The sequence below is a fragment of the Drosophila melanogaster genome, chromosome 2R (genome assembly GCF_000001215.4).
Source record: "Drosophila melanogaster chromosome 2R".
NCBI classification, from domain to species: Eukaryota; Metazoa; Arthropoda; class Insecta; order Diptera; family Drosophilidae; genus Drosophila; species Drosophila melanogaster.
The window spans coordinates 17,843,412-17,860,619 of NT_033778.4; the positions used below are offsets into that span (position 1 = coordinate 17,843,412).

A 17,208-nucleotide genomic window follows, 5' to 3' on the forward strand; every position below is an offset into this window, starting at 1 on the left:
ATTTATTTATCTTTGCGTTGGCAGCAAACTTTTCATTCATTCGGAGCGCTCGCAGAAAAGCGAACGTGTGTGCTCGTCGCCGCCGTGTTTTTCTTGTATTTCCACTATTTTCTGTTGCGTTTCGCGGTCTTCTTGTATCTTTTTTGCATTTGTTCTTTTTTTTTTTTGTTGTTGCTGTGCTTCGAGATATTCTTGTATTAATTTTTATCCGCTTGGCGTGTGTTTCGTGTGGCTTTTTGTGTGCATATTTCTAAGCATCGTAACTGTTTGTTCGTGGGTCTGAAGCATTTCATTTGCACAACAAACAATGTGCAAATATTTGGCCGACATTTGACTACACTAAAATAATTATAATCAGTGACAAGATAAAACCAAAAAAAAAAATAAGCTCGCTGATGAACCGCAGATAAGACGGCGCTCCTCGAAGTAGATCATCTGCATAAACAGCACCCAAAGGAGTGACAACCCAGTCGTCAAGCGGAGACCCATATTTATCACCTTCAGTTAATTATTCGGAACGATTCGCGACGGTTGTGGGTTCCAGCTACATAATGTAAGCTCCATTAGAAAGTACTATTCAATACTATACTATACTTGAAATTAAATCGACTAAATTTAAACAACTTCCATTAGCAATATTTAAAAGTGAAAAGCCAGTTTCTAATGAACCATGTCTTTTGGTAAAGGTTTATATTCTTATATCTCCTAGTTTATATCAAAATATTACATTATTAGTCAAATATTTTATTGTAAACTGAATCTTTTGAATTTGTTTCAAGTGTCTTAGATGCTTTGCCTATTTATGAAAGTTCCACTGTGTTGGTGTTATGATGCGATGGCATAGAAAGTGCACTAGCTGAAGCCGGAAAAGTTGCCAGAACGAACACGTGCTTAAAACAAAAAAAAACTATAAATAGCAACTAACAACAAACTTTAGCCTATCGTTAGTGCCTAATTTATAGTTAAAAACCAAAAATAGTGTGACTCGGCCAGCAGAAATACAGGTGAGTAGCTATCATTTCTGGATTCCCATTCCCATATCCATTCCCATTTGGAGCTACCCTTCTCCTGTCCGATCATTTGCAATTCCAAGTTGCACTCAAACTACTTGACAATGCTGAAATTTCAATTGCAATTTACACTTTCGCTTGTATACATTACAACCGACGAATAGGTTTCATTCGATGACAATTACTATCAATTGAAAAGGGCGCGAGCCATTGATGGAATCGAAGCTAACGGTTTTGGATTCTATCAGATCAGGGCCACTGCACTGAGCCAAAAAAAATTACAAGCTTCTTTATTTTATTTGGCATTATATAGACATACTTAACAAATTAAATATAGGGTATTTACATCAATATTTTAACATTTTTTTTTTTTGAACTTCAAACTGTTCTTTTCTCTGAGTGTATTCCCTGTTGAATCACGTTTAACCCTTGGCACGCCATCATTGTGTCACTGTAATTACTGTTATTCGAATCGGGTTCGCTCAGCTTTCGTGTTTCATATCGTTTGCATAACTCGCAAATCTAGATTTTCTGGGAAAATTAAGTTATTTATTTTGCTTAACAATTAAGCCAAATTAGTTATTACTCCCAGGATCTGATCTGTGCTGCAAATACTACCCTTTCTCTTATCTGAATCACACAAATCATAAGCCCCCTATCACGATGATCGTGCTAATCAAACAACAAAGACGGCATTGGTATTTCCCCCATATTTCCTAGTCAGATTCGAACTTCAATCCGAAACCTCCCACTCCGATCGTCCAATCATATTGGAACATTCATTAGATCCCAACTTGTTCAACGGATGATTGCTGACAGCATCGATAGTTAATTGCACAACGTGATTATGACACCCGCCCGCTCGTGTGCTCACCTTTAATGGAATCCAACAAATTCACTTTGGGTTCATTAAAATATACATACATATATATTCATCCAACAATTTATGGCTTCTCCACTCCATCTGGCCTTCTATAGCCCAAGTCAATTTTTTGAAGAATTGTGTAAATTTGCCCCAGGCATACAATGTTTCCATGTTCTGAGTACCACCGATACACTTGAACCCCACATGTCAGTCTAGAGTCTAGACTCTTGGGGTAAGATCTGTTGATGGAGAACCTTTGGCCGAGAGGAGGGCCTGAGGTTGCTGCCACTTGTTTCGAGATCCAATTACGCAGCTCAGTAAGTCAGTGGCCAGAACGTGTCAAGTTTGAATTACAAAGCCCCAGAAACTGCGGCTGGGAAAGGGGAACATCGAGATAAACTTAATGTGTTTTAAAATAATAAAGGGCTGTCATTAAAATATTCATCAAGTGTCACTGGCCTCATCGTACAAAGTGTTTTAATATTTCTCATAAATTAGGAAAAGCAAGAAAATGTTAAAAACAAAATTTTTTGCCAAACTTTTCCCCAGATTCTCGCAGTGCACAGAAGAAATGCACATTCCTGGCGAAAGATCGTTTCTGTTTGAATCGGTTAACCGGCAGTCTCAGCTGTTTTGAGGCCAAAAGCTTTAGGTTCGCAAGCTTTTCCCGCGCCGCTCATTAACTGGTTTAAACAATTTCCCCTGTTTGTGTTTTCCGTTCGCGTGACTCTTCCGCATCTGCAACTGTGCAACTGGGCGAGAGTGGCACCAACTCAAACAAACAAGGCCGAAGATCAAAAGCCGTTCATTCGCTTGCACGATCGTAAAGTCTGATCCACTTTTACAATTAGCCCGAAATCATCCTGCAGCAGTTGGCCAAATAGATCTTTACGATGCCCAAATTGCTTGACAATGGACAATCGGTTTGAGCCGTAAAAAGTAACTCATTAAGCAAATAAGGGCAATGCTGCGAGAGGGCATCACAATAAACGGAATGAAACGACGACTCCCAGAGCCCCAGAACGTGCCAATAATACTAAAGTATTACTTTTTATCGTGGAGATACGAAAAAAGCCCGCACGATGGTTTTTCCCCCACGAACGACGACGACGACGACAAAGTGATTGCGTGGGGAAATGGGGAGAATTTATGGGGAGTGGAGTATCAAAGTTTCCTAATAGATTGGCGTTGCGCTTGAGGAAATTGTCATCGGGTCGCAAAGTAATTCCAGCTCAGGCCGATAGCTACGCTGCTCTTTCACTCTCCTGGATTTTCTCTCTCCACCCTCCCCACTCCATCCTCCGCCAATCTCACTCTACATTCATATGCATCGCCCTCTCTTTTGCTCCGGCGTAAAAAGCTTCGATCGGTTCGTGCTTGGGGCGTTTCGTTTGGGGCTTGTGATTTCAGTTTCAGTTTTGAAGATCACTCGTTGCGAAGCGGACGCTTAGCACAGCGGCAAGTGAAAGCTGGAAGATATAGTTGGCAAAAATAACAAATCGATCTTCACTTCCGAACTTTTTTAACACTTGTGTGTACTTAAATGTGAACAAATATTGAACCAGATCCAACAAAGGTGGTTGGTTCACCACAAAACAAAGTAGCCCAATATCAATGTCATGCGATCGTGAAAACACTCGATCGTTCCAAATCCGGGGTCAGAAGCTCTACGGCTGATTAACACACTCCGCATCTACGCGCTGCGAGCGAAATAAATGAAAATAAACAAAAAAACAAACAGACAAACACACAAATACGGCAAATGCGAACAGCAACAACAAATTAACAGAAACTCGCGGAATATAGAAAAACACGTTTCCACAAAAAGGCGATCGGAGCGAAAAAAAAACAAAAAGCAAAAAAACAATTTAGCTAAATAACAACAAATAACACAAATTGTCATCGCTTTTGTTATTTCGAATACGATACTTGCGCACACGCATTTGAAATTAAAGGCCCTGATTCTGGCCATTACCAAATATGTCCAAAAGCCGAGCTTGAATCGAGATCGCGGCGAGTCGAGCAGCAGCTAGCTTGTAACCCGAGCAGCCGTGACCACAGAAAACTCATTGCAGATACTAGATATCCGCACAGTAGATATACATACATACATATATAACCCACTATCCATATATACCGTACGCCATGGAACGTTCGCACAGCTGTAGCAATTTCGAGGGCAGGACGGGAGCCAAGGTCATCGTTGGCGCAGTGGAGCAATTGGCCGGCAGCAGTGAGCACCTGCCCAGCGTCCACTTTCCGCCCAGCAAGCCGCTGCGCAGGCGCAGAAAATTGCAGCGACAGCAGAGTGCCGTCGATACGGATGACATGGAATATGCCGCCGATCTGGAGGAGAATGCCGATCCGGATGCACATGAGCATATGTCGCCCGTCGTCACCATGCCCATGCGCCATATATCTGCCACCAGTACGCGTTGCCTGCGCCACGAGGAGTCCTTTGAGTCATCCAGCACGGCGCCCGAACTGAGTCCGCAGGCGCAGAGGCAACAGCGCTTCAGTAGTCTGCTCCTGCGTGACAGCTCCGTATCCGTGCAGTCGGACTCGAGTCGATATTCCAGCGTGGACAGCTTGCTGGAGGCACGCAAGCCAGATCCCGAGGCCATACTCATCAACCTGGGCTTTGGACCGCTCAGCTCCGAGGATATGCTGTCGCGGATACCGCGGAGGTTTCTGAAGCCCTCGCAAGTGCCTGGCATCGATACGGATGCCTTTGTGCAAAGACTGACTCTGGCGCGATCCCTGGCCGATTCGAGTGTTCTGGGCTATAGGGGTCTAACCGGAAATCCGGACATGCCGCCCTCCTCAATTGTGGCCAGCATTATGAAGCGATTCGAGGTCAATCATCATAGGAAAAACTCCATGGGCTCCATTAAGCCCAGCATACAATAGAGCCCTTTGAATTCTTAGCCATACAACATAAGATAGTCAGCCAAATAGAGGACTTTCGCTTACGTTAATTGTTGCCAAGCGGGGTTATGGGTGACCTTTGACCTGTGACCCATGTGATCATCTTGTCTTGTCCATTAGTCATTACAAGTGCCGCGTACTTAGCTGTTTAACTGTACTATTGTATTATTATCAACTATTGTGAACTTGTTTTAAGCATGTATTAAAGATGATATTTTATGAGACATTTTAAGCATTTGGCGTTTCTGTTTCTTATATTTATGATTATGGTTTTATTCTAAGGCGGCAGGTTTAAAGGCCTACAATTTACATAAAACATGAGCAGATTGCGGTCTGCAGCAGATGTTTATTTACAAAACAAAACAATAGCTTAAGCATTCCAGTTTCAAAAGATACGTACGAATCGATTGAGAATGTTCACGTTTCCAAGAAAATAAACCAGAAGTTTCCATTTCAAACACAATACGCAATAATTGCCGTTCAGTTAAGGGGACTTTGTAACTGGTCAAAAGTTACACAGAGTATTTAATTAAGCAGAGCTTTCCCGCGTTATATAATTAGCACCAATAAAAACATTTAAGGTAAACAAGATTTCAAGAGTATTTCAAGTATTATTTGAGTTCGCTTCCAAGAAATCGCCGTTTCTCCAAACTCTCGACTTCAAAATGCGAAATGTGCGTCACAATTCATTTTCGATGATTGTTTATGTACATATGTATGTACATACATATATTGTAGTTGAACAAATCTATTTGCGATATAAGTACATATTTACATACATCTTAGTACACCCGAAGTTCACAGACACACATTCATGGTGTTGGCATTGTTTGTGATTTTTTTGTTTTTCTTCTTATCTAAAGTCGGTTTCTGAGCGAAGTTTTATTAATAGCCAAATGACTTGGCATCTTGAGTCGCTTGCCCCAAGCGGGGGAAACAATAAATATGTACTTAAATGTACATAAATCGGGTACAGCTGGGAATTGAAAGACCCATAAGGGATTACAAAGTCTGCGGCACTCGGATCGCTTATTGATTTCAATTGCCCGCAATTGTTTACATTCACAAGTCAAGATTCAAATTCAAGACGTGCTAACCACGGGAGCAGGGCATGCAAAAATATTGTTTGCTCCACATGTGTATTATTATTATTATTATTATTGGGCCCTAACCCCTCTCGCTGACCCGCTTATTCGGATGCCAAACAAATATGGTATAGCCGCCTGATAACCGATAATGGCATTTGCGCACATTTGTAACACCTTCAAGGCGACGCACGGTTCACAAGGAATTTCTAATACGTCCGCATACAGCTACGGACAGACGTATAGGTTAAGTTAGGGAATATCGATGATATTTATAATTCATTTGAATAACCTTTTTTTTTCCAGCAAACCGTTTTGTTAAAAGTTAGTGTGAAGGATAATTTTATAGTTACAACACTATCGTTTAAAAAACTTTTAGATCTTTTTTCAGTTCTACTTGTTGGTTTCCTTGAAACTGTTGTATTTTGCCGAAAGAGATTTTAGTTATGGGTGCAGAAAAGTATGCACTAAAAATATAGCTCAAAATTCTAATCAGAACTGCTTATGTTAAAAGCCATCATTATTCTTTATAGACTAAAATAATATTTGTAACCTATAATCTTTTTTTTTGAGATTTTTATAAACAAAGAAGATATTGAAAACATTTACCACTTAACATTCCATTCCTGCAGGTGTTTTACAATAATATAAATTTTGTTTTTAAAGAGTGTTTTTTAGCCTGCAGAGCTAACATTTATAGATTATCATGTCATGCGGCGTTAATTATGAGTTTTTTAAGAAGATTTGTATATCGGTCATTTATGGTTTAGCCCCTATTATTTTGGCCGCGACTGTTACTATGCATACATGGATATATGGATGTACATACTTACATACGTGAGTGCTCGCGCTTTGGGCATATCCAATAGATAACGGTTCTAGGTCTGTTCATCGGCACATGACTCGCTTTAAATTAATTAAAATTAATTCCCAAAGCAAACCACAGAACAAGCAAAGAATAAGGGGTGGAAAAGCGAAGAAAGCCACTTGCGAAACTGTGGGTGTGAATATTAGAAGACTGACAGAGAAGGCGAATAGCACAGTTATGCGAGAACCATACCGCACTCCTCGCACTCATTCAAAATTTGCAAGTTCAAGGCGGATAACAAAAAAAAAGCACAGAAAGAGTAGCGACAGATGCAATGTGCATACACATATATGTAAATGCGTATGTACATATGTTAGTACACGGGCAGACCAAGAATAAAATAATTGAGGACTACGCCGGAAGAATGTGAAAGAAAATTAGCAAACCAAAACGGCAAGAGAGCTGTTTTTGCAAGAGCAAGAAATAGGAAAAGAACCGAACAACTGCTATCGGCAATTTGAAATGTGTGTCAGGGCGTAAAGTTCTGCAAACGATTTGATTAATTTATGTGACTTAGGGGGCGTATGATTAATTAGCCTGTGTCGCTTACCAATTACTAAATATAAAATCACTAACACAGTAAGCCACAAATATTTCGATCTCACAGAAATTTGGCGCCTTTTGCTTTAAAATATCGGTAACAGCTGATGGCAGGGCTGGCAGCACTAGTGCAATCGATAGATCGATATGTTGGCGTCACGCGTTAGGTCATTTCATACATGCACACAAGTAAAGCATCGAAATGCTGTTGAATTAATTTGTTTTTTGTTTAGTTTACTTTCAAACCTCGCCGATCGTACTTAATTAGCACCTTATATTTGCGACGTGTCGAATTGCCTAACTTATTTTGTTACTCTTTTGCTTGCCTGTTTTTCCGTGCACCATGGCAGACGTACTTAAATCCGCAGGAGAAATCGCTAGCCAAAAATCATGTCTGTGTGGACCACGGCCAACAATTCGGGCCTAGAGACGCCAACAAAGTCGCCGATCACGTCGTCGGTTCCGCGGGCAGCGAGAAGTTCTGCAGTGATCACCACTGGAAATCACCAGCAGCACCACTTCCAGCACGTTGTGGCCGCCGCCGTTGCAGCCGCCACTTCAGTGGCCACCGGTCATCAGTTCCAGCAACAGTTCCCGCTGCACGCACATCCGCATCCACAGCACCACAGCAACAGTCCCACGGGTAGCGGCAGCAACAGCAACAACAGCGCAGGTTTCCAGCGCACCAGCATCAGCAACTCGCTGCTGCAGTTCCCGCCGCCCCCGCCCCCTTCCTCACAGAACCAGGCGAAGGTAAGTCCAATAACAAATCAATTCCCCAATCTCCTATCTCTGTCTACCAGAACTTTCCCCACTCCCACGACCCCAATCTTAAAGCGATGCTATGGAAGCTGCTCTCTCGCAACTCTCTCTATCTCTCTGTTTCCACCTTCTCCACTCACTATCTCTCTCACACGCTGACAATGGGCGCATTCAGCAGTTTAATCACGGCTCTGTGATCATGTAAGCTGTGATCGGTGATCGGTCACGAGATTTATATCATATAAAATGTAGATCGACTTTTAAGATTATTTAGTAAAAATTCAGAAGGAATTTCAATCATGAAACTTATTTACCGTACTCATGCCATTAATTAGTTTACTTTTTAATATTCTCTTTTGTGTGATTACCGTTAGAAAATTTCCCAATCAAAATAAAGCGAAGAAAGCGCAATGACATTTGCTGAGTGGGCTGCCAGATTTAATATGTACATTCTACATAATTTAGCTGAAGCTATATTTAGGTGTCTAAAAACGATATAAAAAGGACATAAACTAATTTGTTGTACAACAAGTATTATTTGTTAGTCAGTTGGCCGAAATGAGAATGCCAATATTTGGTATAAAAACTTTCAAGTTTGCTGTCTGTCGATAGTGATTGAAAACAATAAACTTTTATTAAAATTAGTTATTTGAAACACGGTCGATTAACATTTTTCAGTGAGTAAGTCGGATATATATTTATATATTTTACGAATCCTCGTATATTTGCGAAAATATGTTCTTCCGAAAACGGTGATAAATAAATCGGACTTCTAATCGCTGAGTCCCATTATAAATCACGTATTACTCATATCCCCGAATTCGCGAGACTCTGCTGAATGCGCCCGTTTGATTAAGCCACGCAATCTGACACATAAACACGGCCTACGTTTCAAGTCGAACCAGATCACACAGACACTCGAAAGTACACACACAACGCAACGCACATGCATACGTATAAATCACAGGTATGACGACTGAGTTAACTGCCAAACCTGCTGAATTATTGAACAGTGTTGTTTTTGGCGAACAGCACTGACAATGAAATTGCAAATGGTCATGGAAATATTGTAGAACCCGGCGTCTAATTGGCTCCAAGAGTTGTACGTTTCTCTTATCGCGTCTGCTGTTCTTTTGTTTGTTCGCTATTTTTTATTTTGTTTTATTTAACCGGCGATAATAAATACACGCACCCACCCATCGAGCTGCAAAGAAATGGAGGTGCTTCTTGGGTCGGCGTCTCTGAAATCCAGGTGTGTGTTTGCATACGAATTTTGCCAGTGAAAATGAAACAACAACCGCCAGCTGACACCTTCTGTTTTTTGTGCTGCTTTATCGGCTGGGACTTATGTCTTATGTATTTTTACTCACATTTTTTAAGTGGTTACATTTTGTTTATTCTGGAGGAAACGCAAGCAAACTGGTTCCATTTGACAGGCCAAGTTATTATTAACATTAGCCAGATTCGTATTTGTTTATGGCCAAAAAAGGAAGGCACTTTCCATCTCGATGGATTCAGTTGTATCGACTTGTTTGGTTTCCCTGCGATCAGCTATATTAAATTTTAGTTTAATAATTTTTTGTACATTTGTGTTGGTTTTCAATTTCAACAGCATGATCCTCGTGCCATATGTTTTCCATAAAAATGCGATAAAAGATAGAGAAAACAATTGTGTTTATTTGTTCAATAGTTTTTCGACGTTTCAAAAGAGTATGCAAAAACTGCTGCTTGGACCATAGAACTTGTATTAAAAGTTTAGAGAATAGTAATTCTTGTATAAATTCCCACAAAAACTAAGTTGCTGTTGATTACTTTGTCAACTTTATCTGTAAAAAAAAAGCTATTCATATGTACCATCCGCCTTATTTGGGATGCAGTTCCTCCTCCTGCTTCTTCTGACCTCATCTGCGTATTCAAATGAAGGGAAGAAGGGGCTTCAGAGGAACCTCTACGTAACGGACAATTATCACCAGAATGTGGTGTCTATACGAACGCGCAAACACATTCGCCATTGGGGTGATAACCACTTCTGTGCCGGCTCTCTGCTCTCCGCCTGGTGGGTCGTCACCTCCGGCTGTTGTGTGAGCACCAGGCCGGAGAGCACCCCAAACCAGCCGAGTAATCGCAAGAATCTAAGGGTTGTCGTCTTCACGCCCAAGCGATTGAAAAAGCCATCTCCCAAGAACATATACCACGTGCAGAAGATTGTGTTGGACGAGTCCGCCATAAGTGGGTGCACAGAATTGGCTCTGCTGAAGCTGGATCGCGGCGTTACTGGCCAAAGGTTTGCCATGATGCTGCCGGAAAAGGAGTTGAATAGCACTTGGCTTTGCAACTCTCTCGGATGGGGCAGGATTTACTACGTAAGTTATGTATATATATCTGCGATGTGCCCCGCATTCAGCATGGTGTATGATAACCCAGTTACTTGGTTCCAGGACGGACCCTACTCAAGCGAGCTTATTCAAATCAGAGCTCAAAAGATTTCGGAGTATGAGTGCAAGCCTGACTGCAGCAGATGCCTGTGCATGACTAGCTATACGGGCAGGGGCAATATGTGCCAGCAGGACTTGGGCAGTCCACTCTTTTGCGATCACTTCCTGTACGGCGTGGCGCGTCGGGTGCACACCTGCGATGATGAGGGCTTCATGTTTTACACCAATATCTATCAAAACCGCAAATTTATCGAGGACACCTTGAGTGGCGCAACCTGGCCAAAAAGAGTCCTATGTTTTCGTCTACTTCTACTTCTACTGGTGTTAGCGTCGCTTTCGGTAGTTTCATCTGATTGAATATGATATTTCAAACAGGAAAGCACAGGATACATTCTACATATTTAAAGGACTATATACAGTAGATCTCAAAATATCTATAATGAAGTACTGACTCATTTTTTTTTAAATAGTTTCTGACTTCAGTTTAATAATGTCAATAAGCGGTGTTACCACCTACTCGTACTCTTGTCGTAGGATATTGACCCACAATATGGTTTTTTAGAGCATTGTGTCCGTGAATTCGAGTGACTTTTCGTCTGTGAATTGGATCTTGATTGAATCTCGATAGTTGAAGTTCAGGGTCGTCGTGTGTGCGTGTGTTTAATCACTCGATTTGTCTTCCCCATTCATCAGTTTGATGATCGCTGATCGATTGCCAAAAGTAGCAGCAGACACTAGCCCCTAGCCCTTACCAACCGCCCCGTTTCCCCTTCTCACCCACTCACCTTGTTACTTTTTGTTTTCCTGTAGTTTTGGTTTCGCCTCTTTCGATTCTTTTACTGTCTGGTAGCTAGCTCTCTTTCCGTTTCTATTCCTTACCCACTCTCTCTTTAAACGCTTTCATTGAAATGGTTGTTTTGTACAGTGCAACTTCACTAACCCGAACTTTTGCTAGTCCTACTGAATAACTATAATTAAAAAAAAATCTTACCAATGAAAATTAGTATATTATTAGAAGCATTTTTTTTTAAATTACAAAATTATTTTTAAAGTAGTTTATATTTGTTGTATCTTTTGGCGTATTTCGTTGTTTTCTTTTAATTTTCGGTAAATGTATCTATATTTCTTCTGTCGTAGATTGTTATGTTTTTATATAAGTTCGTTGCTTGGGAGGCTTTACTGTCATAGTTCGATTGCCATTATAGTAGCTGTTGTTGTTTTTTGTGTCATCGCAGGCAGGCCGCACCGTTCAAATTGATTGTCGAATTTGAATATACGTCGTCGTCGCCGCCGCTCACCGCCGGTGCTTACCGCTCTGGGCAGAGCCGCCGTATCAGTTAGTTGTTAACTTGCCATCGCCGAAGGAACAAGAGGCGCTAAAAGCGAAACGCGGACGCTGAAATGAAATCGAATCGAATGTGCACCGCGCACCTGAATTAAATTCGTGGCGAAAAGGCAAGAATTACTATTCGATTCGTCGTTTTTCTTGCGTGGCTCTTATTTTTTTTTTTGTCTTGCGGAAGTGTCGCCAGCATCCGCGACTGTTTTCCGTTTCAGTTCCTAGCTTTTCGTGCTTTCCTCTCAGCTAGCAGTCGTTAGGGTACAACTCTTGGCTTCGGTCATATGAAAAAAAAATTTATATAAAAAACAAAAAACATGTGAAAAAGTCGGCAACAAGTGCCTGCGAAAAACTGTTTTATTGACACACGTATTTTACATTTTATAAGAACCATAAATGTGTGTTTATAAATAAAAAGTAAATATTTCAACGCACCCAAAAAGACAGAGAGATAGCGGTGAAGAGAGTGAGAGAAGAGGGTCACAAATTTTCAGCGTGCGTGTATGTGTGTGTGTGTGGATAATTGTTGATCAATTGTCATGTGCAAAAAAATAAAAACAATAACACCCAGCGAAAATCATTCAGCATCATCAATGGGAGGAAGTATTGCAAAATCAACCAAGTGAAACGGAACCTAATGAAAATCGCTGAAAGCAACGAGATTACAGTGACAAGTGGCAAACGAACTCTCTCGAACAAAGATTGCGCTCCGCCAACCAAGTACAGTGAATCGTCGTTACTGGCATTCGGAAATCCGCAAGATATCAATGCAAATACATATGTCGATGTGATTCACTGACAGAAGTTAGCATAAAAGAAAACATATGTATATCTAAAACCAGAAAAAAACAACGATAAGACTAAATCACGAGTTCGGCAATAAGTTGATACTTCCGAGAACCAAGAACAATGGAATGAAAAGTCGCCAAGATCAAGAGTAATAACTTTAATATTCCAAAGACCCAAAAACTGTAAAAGGTCGTCAATAAAATAAATATTCCTTAGCCGCCAGACGAGAGAGAAATATCCATGGAAAAGCCATTAAAATCCATAACGCCCAGGTTCAAATGGTTAAGAAATGAATAATATAACTACTGCGAATCAAGTGCTGTGCAACAACACAACGGCAAATTGAAACGTTCTAAGAAAGTGCTCCATAATTGAGGCAGGGCGTTGTCGATAACCAACATGGGACCTTAATGACCTGATGGAATATTTTTTTATTTATTAACAAATGCCAGACATTGGAAGGCAGCCGATCGGTACAATTTGTGGAGCATAAGTTTCGATATTTTCACTTTAGATCTTGCTAAAGAGCTTGAGAACTGAAATATTAGTAAGCTAGGATCTTTAACACTAGAAAGGAGAACCTATTAGACTGTATACAGAATCAAAATTCAAGTTGAAGCGGACTTGTTGCTTTTCTTAGAACTGAGAACTAACAGCAAAAGATACATTCTTAGCCTAGTTTAGATACTAACTGGCTAATATTTATTGTCGCAAAGAGAGGGCATAGAATATTTATCAGACTAATTATATCTGATCCATCCGAGAGCGAGAGTAGTCCATGCCACCCTTTGAAGAGGGTGAATCCAAGCCAGAGGAGCAGATACCTCTAAAGCCGCCCCGACGCCACAAGAAGATGAAGTCAGCGGACCAAGAGGCCGCCCAAACGCCGGCGGAGGATCACGAGGAGGAGCAATTGCTGCCGGGCAGCGGGACGAGCAATCTGCGTTATGCCCGGGCCAATTTGAGCCAGAGCAGCCTGATGCTGAGCCACCAGCAGGGCTCCTTCGAATCGTCAACCGAACGAACGGCGAGCAGTGAGACCCTGGATGTAATGCCGATATCGAGGCGCTACCAGGTGCATCCACAGCCGAACCGCTTGGGGATTCGGCAGCCAGCCTCGGCCTTGGCGAGCGCTCTGCATGCCACTGCCAGATTGGCGGCCAGTGTGGATGCCTATACGGCGGCGGCTACAGCCACAGCGGCAACCGGTGACTACGGCGATTATATGCGCCCGCAACCGAACCTCGGTCACGCCCACCAACTGCCCCTCACCCAGACAACCCAGACAGCCCAGCCCCTGCACCACCAGCTGCCCGCTCACCAGCTGGGCAATCTGAGAGCGAGCAATTTTGTGGGGTCGTCGCGGTATCTCTATCACAGCCAGTTTAATTCGAATTCGCCGCAAACGAGACGCTTCACTGCGCAGCGAGACGGGTCGCCAGCATATGCGGCTTCAGTGGCGGCAGCTTCAGCGGCGGCCGCAGCTTCAGCAGTAGCACCGATAGCGCCACTAGCACCACTAGCCTCCATAGCATCGCCCCCATTTGCGGCCCAGCCGCCGCCCTTTCAGTTGCGCACCTACCAACAGAATCAATCCTACCGCTTTCAGCCGCGCGGACACCATCGCACCGCCAGCAGCAGCATGTCGCAGTCCGGCGAGGATCTCCACTCGCCCACCTACCTGTCCTGGCGGAAGCTCCAGCTTAGTCGGGCCAAGCTAAAGGCATCCAGCAAGACGTCCGCCCTGCTCTCCGGATTCGCCATGGTGAGTTTAAACTCTTAATTATTGAGACTTTATACTTTACAAAGGGTTTATACAATACATTGACAACTGTTGTTTTAAAATTAATGTACGTAAATATCAAAGCAACATCATTATACAAAGCTAATTTTTCATCGAAGATACATAATGTAACAAATTAGTTTAGTTTTAAACTGAATCTCTAAAAGAGCAATTAACTTATAGATACCTTGGAAATGCACATAAAAATCCATTATAAATTACATTTCGAAGGAAAAGCGATTTGGCGCAAAAATCACATTAAGTTGGGCATTTATGTGTATTAAAATGAAACAATTAGGAATTATTAGGCTATTTTGTAGACTACAATTTAACTACTTTTTTGCCCTAGGTTATAGTTCTATGTTTTTTTTTTTAACATTAAGCCAACTCAATGTGCAGGGCCAGAAATGATGGCAAAAACCACATAATCTTTTTATTTGGACATCGCATTTCTGTTTGTTCAGCACAAAAGGCGGAAAATGCCACCACGAATATGGCATACACTGTAACAAAATAATTATTGTTATTTTATAATAAGAGTGGTTTCCACTTGGCGTATCGCGCAACGGAATGCAATCTGTTATTTGTTCCGTTTGAGTGCCCATTAACCTACTCGCAGTCGCATTTAAGTAATTTCAATCATGACAGGGATATATAAATATATATATATGTATATATATATATATATATCATACATCAATAATTAGCCTTCTGTACCTGTGAATATTGCTAACCAACATAATTATTTTCGATGCCGGCAGCAAGAAATTGAGGGCCAACGAAATAGATTTCGTTTTATTCCCACTATCGTTTTCTTGGCCAAACAAGTCTGTTAGCTGTTTGCCGTGCATATACTCGTATGTATTTCTCACCCATTAATTATGGGTAGTTTAGACTATTGCAATATTGTAGCAGTTTTGCTGAAGAGGAGCAAATATCAAAGCAAATATCAACATACATCATGATACATTCGTTGGTTTCCCAGCATTGTTAAAATTCCCACTTATTGTCTAGCAATTCCACACACGACACAGTTAAATCTAGATAAATTATTAAATTATAGTATGCAGTACATAATATTAAATAAATCAATTGGAAAATGTGCAAGTATTGCAGGTGCTGAATTATTATATTAATTAATTGAGTGACGAGGTATTTATATGTCGCTTTTTTTTTTTGGTTCATCAACTTGTTATGCATTCCACATGTACACCTAGCATGCTGAAGAAAGGGAGGCGCGGCATTAGGGGCGGATCAGATAAATTAGGTCCATTCAGATCACATAATATAAGAGAAAAGTTGCTTATTTGCCAATTTTGCAATGTTCTCGCGAGAAATGGCTAATAATAATAAGAGGCGATGCCGGGGAATCGTTTCGATTTCTAACCAAAATTAAATAAAAATCATTAATGACTTTCTTCACTTTTGCAATTTTCACATAGGTGGCGATGGTGGAGGTGCAACTGGATCACGATACGAATGTACCACCGGGCATGCTGATAGCCTTCGCCATCTGCACCACCCTCCTGGTGGCGGTGCACATGCTGGCCCTGATGATCAGCACCTGTATCCTGCCAAATATTGAGACGGTGTGTAATTTGCATAGTATTTCCCTGGTCCACGAATCGCCACACGAGCGTCTCCATTGGTACATTGAAACGGCGTGGGCATTCTCCACGCTGCTGGGACTCATACTCTTTCTACTGGAGATAGCCATCCTGTGCTGGGTGAAATTCTATGACCTAAGTCCGCCGGCGGCTTGGTCAGCGTGTGTGGTCCTCATACCGGTGATGATCATCTTTATGGCCTTCGCCATTCACTTCTATCGCTCCCTGGTGTCGCACAAATATGAGGTGACAGTCTCGGGCATCCGTGAGCTGGAGATGCTCAAGGAGCAGATGGAGCAGGATCATTTGGAGCATCACAATAACATACGAAATAATGGCATGAACTATGGCGCATCCGGGGACATTGTCTAGCATCACTTGGCGTATCCGCACAAGTGGATCGAACGAAAAAGACAGCGGCTCAGGGTAAGCTTCAGATTATTTTTAGTGAAACACACATATTGTAAATTTGTAGTTGATTAAAATTGTGATACGCGGAATTCAGTAGATTTCTACTATATATATATATATATGTGCGAGTGCTGCTGTAGTCCTTTATTTTACTTATGGCAATTGCGGATTAGCACGGATATTGACAATGATAAAAGACCCCAATTAAAGCAATACTTCGGATGAATATTCCTCAAAAAATTAGCTGATATTTGTTACATATTTATATTGCGTGTATTTTAAATTGTATGCCATGCCGGATTTTCTTTTTTTGCAACCATCCTTAGGCAGTCTTCCCTTTTTACGTTTAAGACACAACTTGATTGTCAAATTTAATATTAAGCCAATTGTGTAAGCGAAACCGCGCTGTAATTTATACCATATAATTTATGATTAAAAGAATTTTCTATATATATGGTGTTGGAGTTTTATTTTTAATCGTGATATATAGCTGAACAATAGATGCGGATTAAAAGAATGCAAAATTTTAGAGACAATTTGATATATTTTATATGCAACATAAAACAATTGTAAAATAAAGTATTTGAAAATGTACTGCAATATTTATATACGAATTATATTCATAGGTATTCCAATAGTTTTGGAAAATATAACAGTCTATTTTCGATCTTTACCGATGTAAGCTAAATAGCGCTGTAATTTATATACGACTGATTAAACGATTTTTACTACATACACTTAACCGGAACAAACGATTTTCTATTGAGCCAATGTCTTTGGCCTCCT

At 41.1% G+C, this 17,208-nt stretch overlaps 3 protein-coding genes across 8 annotated transcripts; all 3 read left to right on the forward strand.

Annotated features, from left to right (window-relative positions):
- Positions 1-30: 30 nt before the first annotated feature.
- On the forward strand, positions 31-17,171 carry Orai. Of its 5 annotated transcripts, NM_137429.3 has the most exons (5): positions 31-553; positions 780-1,004; positions 7,647-8,049; positions 14,231-14,386; positions 15,847-17,171. In NM_137429.3, the coding sequence occupies exons 3-5, from the start codon at positions 7,687-7,689 to the stop codon at positions 16,381-16,383; spliced, it is 1,056 nt and encodes a 351-aa protein (NP_611273.1). In that variant the 5' UTR covers positions 31-553; positions 780-1,004; positions 7,647-7,686; the 3' UTR covers positions 16,384-17,171. The 5 variants fall into 5 exon arrangements, with proteins under 5 accessions (NP_611273.1, NP_995881.2, NP_001261063.1 ...); NM_206159.2 differs by lacking the exon at positions 780-1,004; NM_001274134.1 differs by lacking the exons at positions 31-553; positions 780-1,004 and having other exon boundaries at positions 7,451-8,049; positions 11,729-14,386.
- Positions 3,288-5,033, forward strand: olf186-M. Its single transcript, NM_137428.3, has one exon. The coding sequence runs from the start codon at positions 4,021-4,023 to the stop codon at positions 4,783-4,785; it is 765 nt and encodes a 254-aa protein (NP_611272.1). The 5' UTR covers positions 3,288-4,020; the 3' UTR covers positions 4,786-5,033.
- On the forward strand, positions 9,884-10,885 carry CG30323 (uncharacterized protein). 2 transcript variants are annotated; one of them, NM_001274135.1, is made up of 2 exons: positions 9,884-10,421; positions 10,497-10,885. In NM_001274135.1, the coding sequence occupies exons 1-2, from the start codon at positions 9,930-9,932 to the stop codon at positions 10,848-10,850; spliced, it is 846 nt and encodes a 281-aa protein (NP_001261064.1). In that variant the 5' UTR covers positions 9,884-9,929; the 3' UTR covers positions 10,851-10,885. The 2 variants fall into 2 exon arrangements, with proteins under 2 accessions (NP_001261064.1, NP_725729.2); NM_166256.3 differs by having other exon boundaries at positions 9,884-10,885.
- Positions 17,172-17,208: the final 37 nt, after the last annotated feature.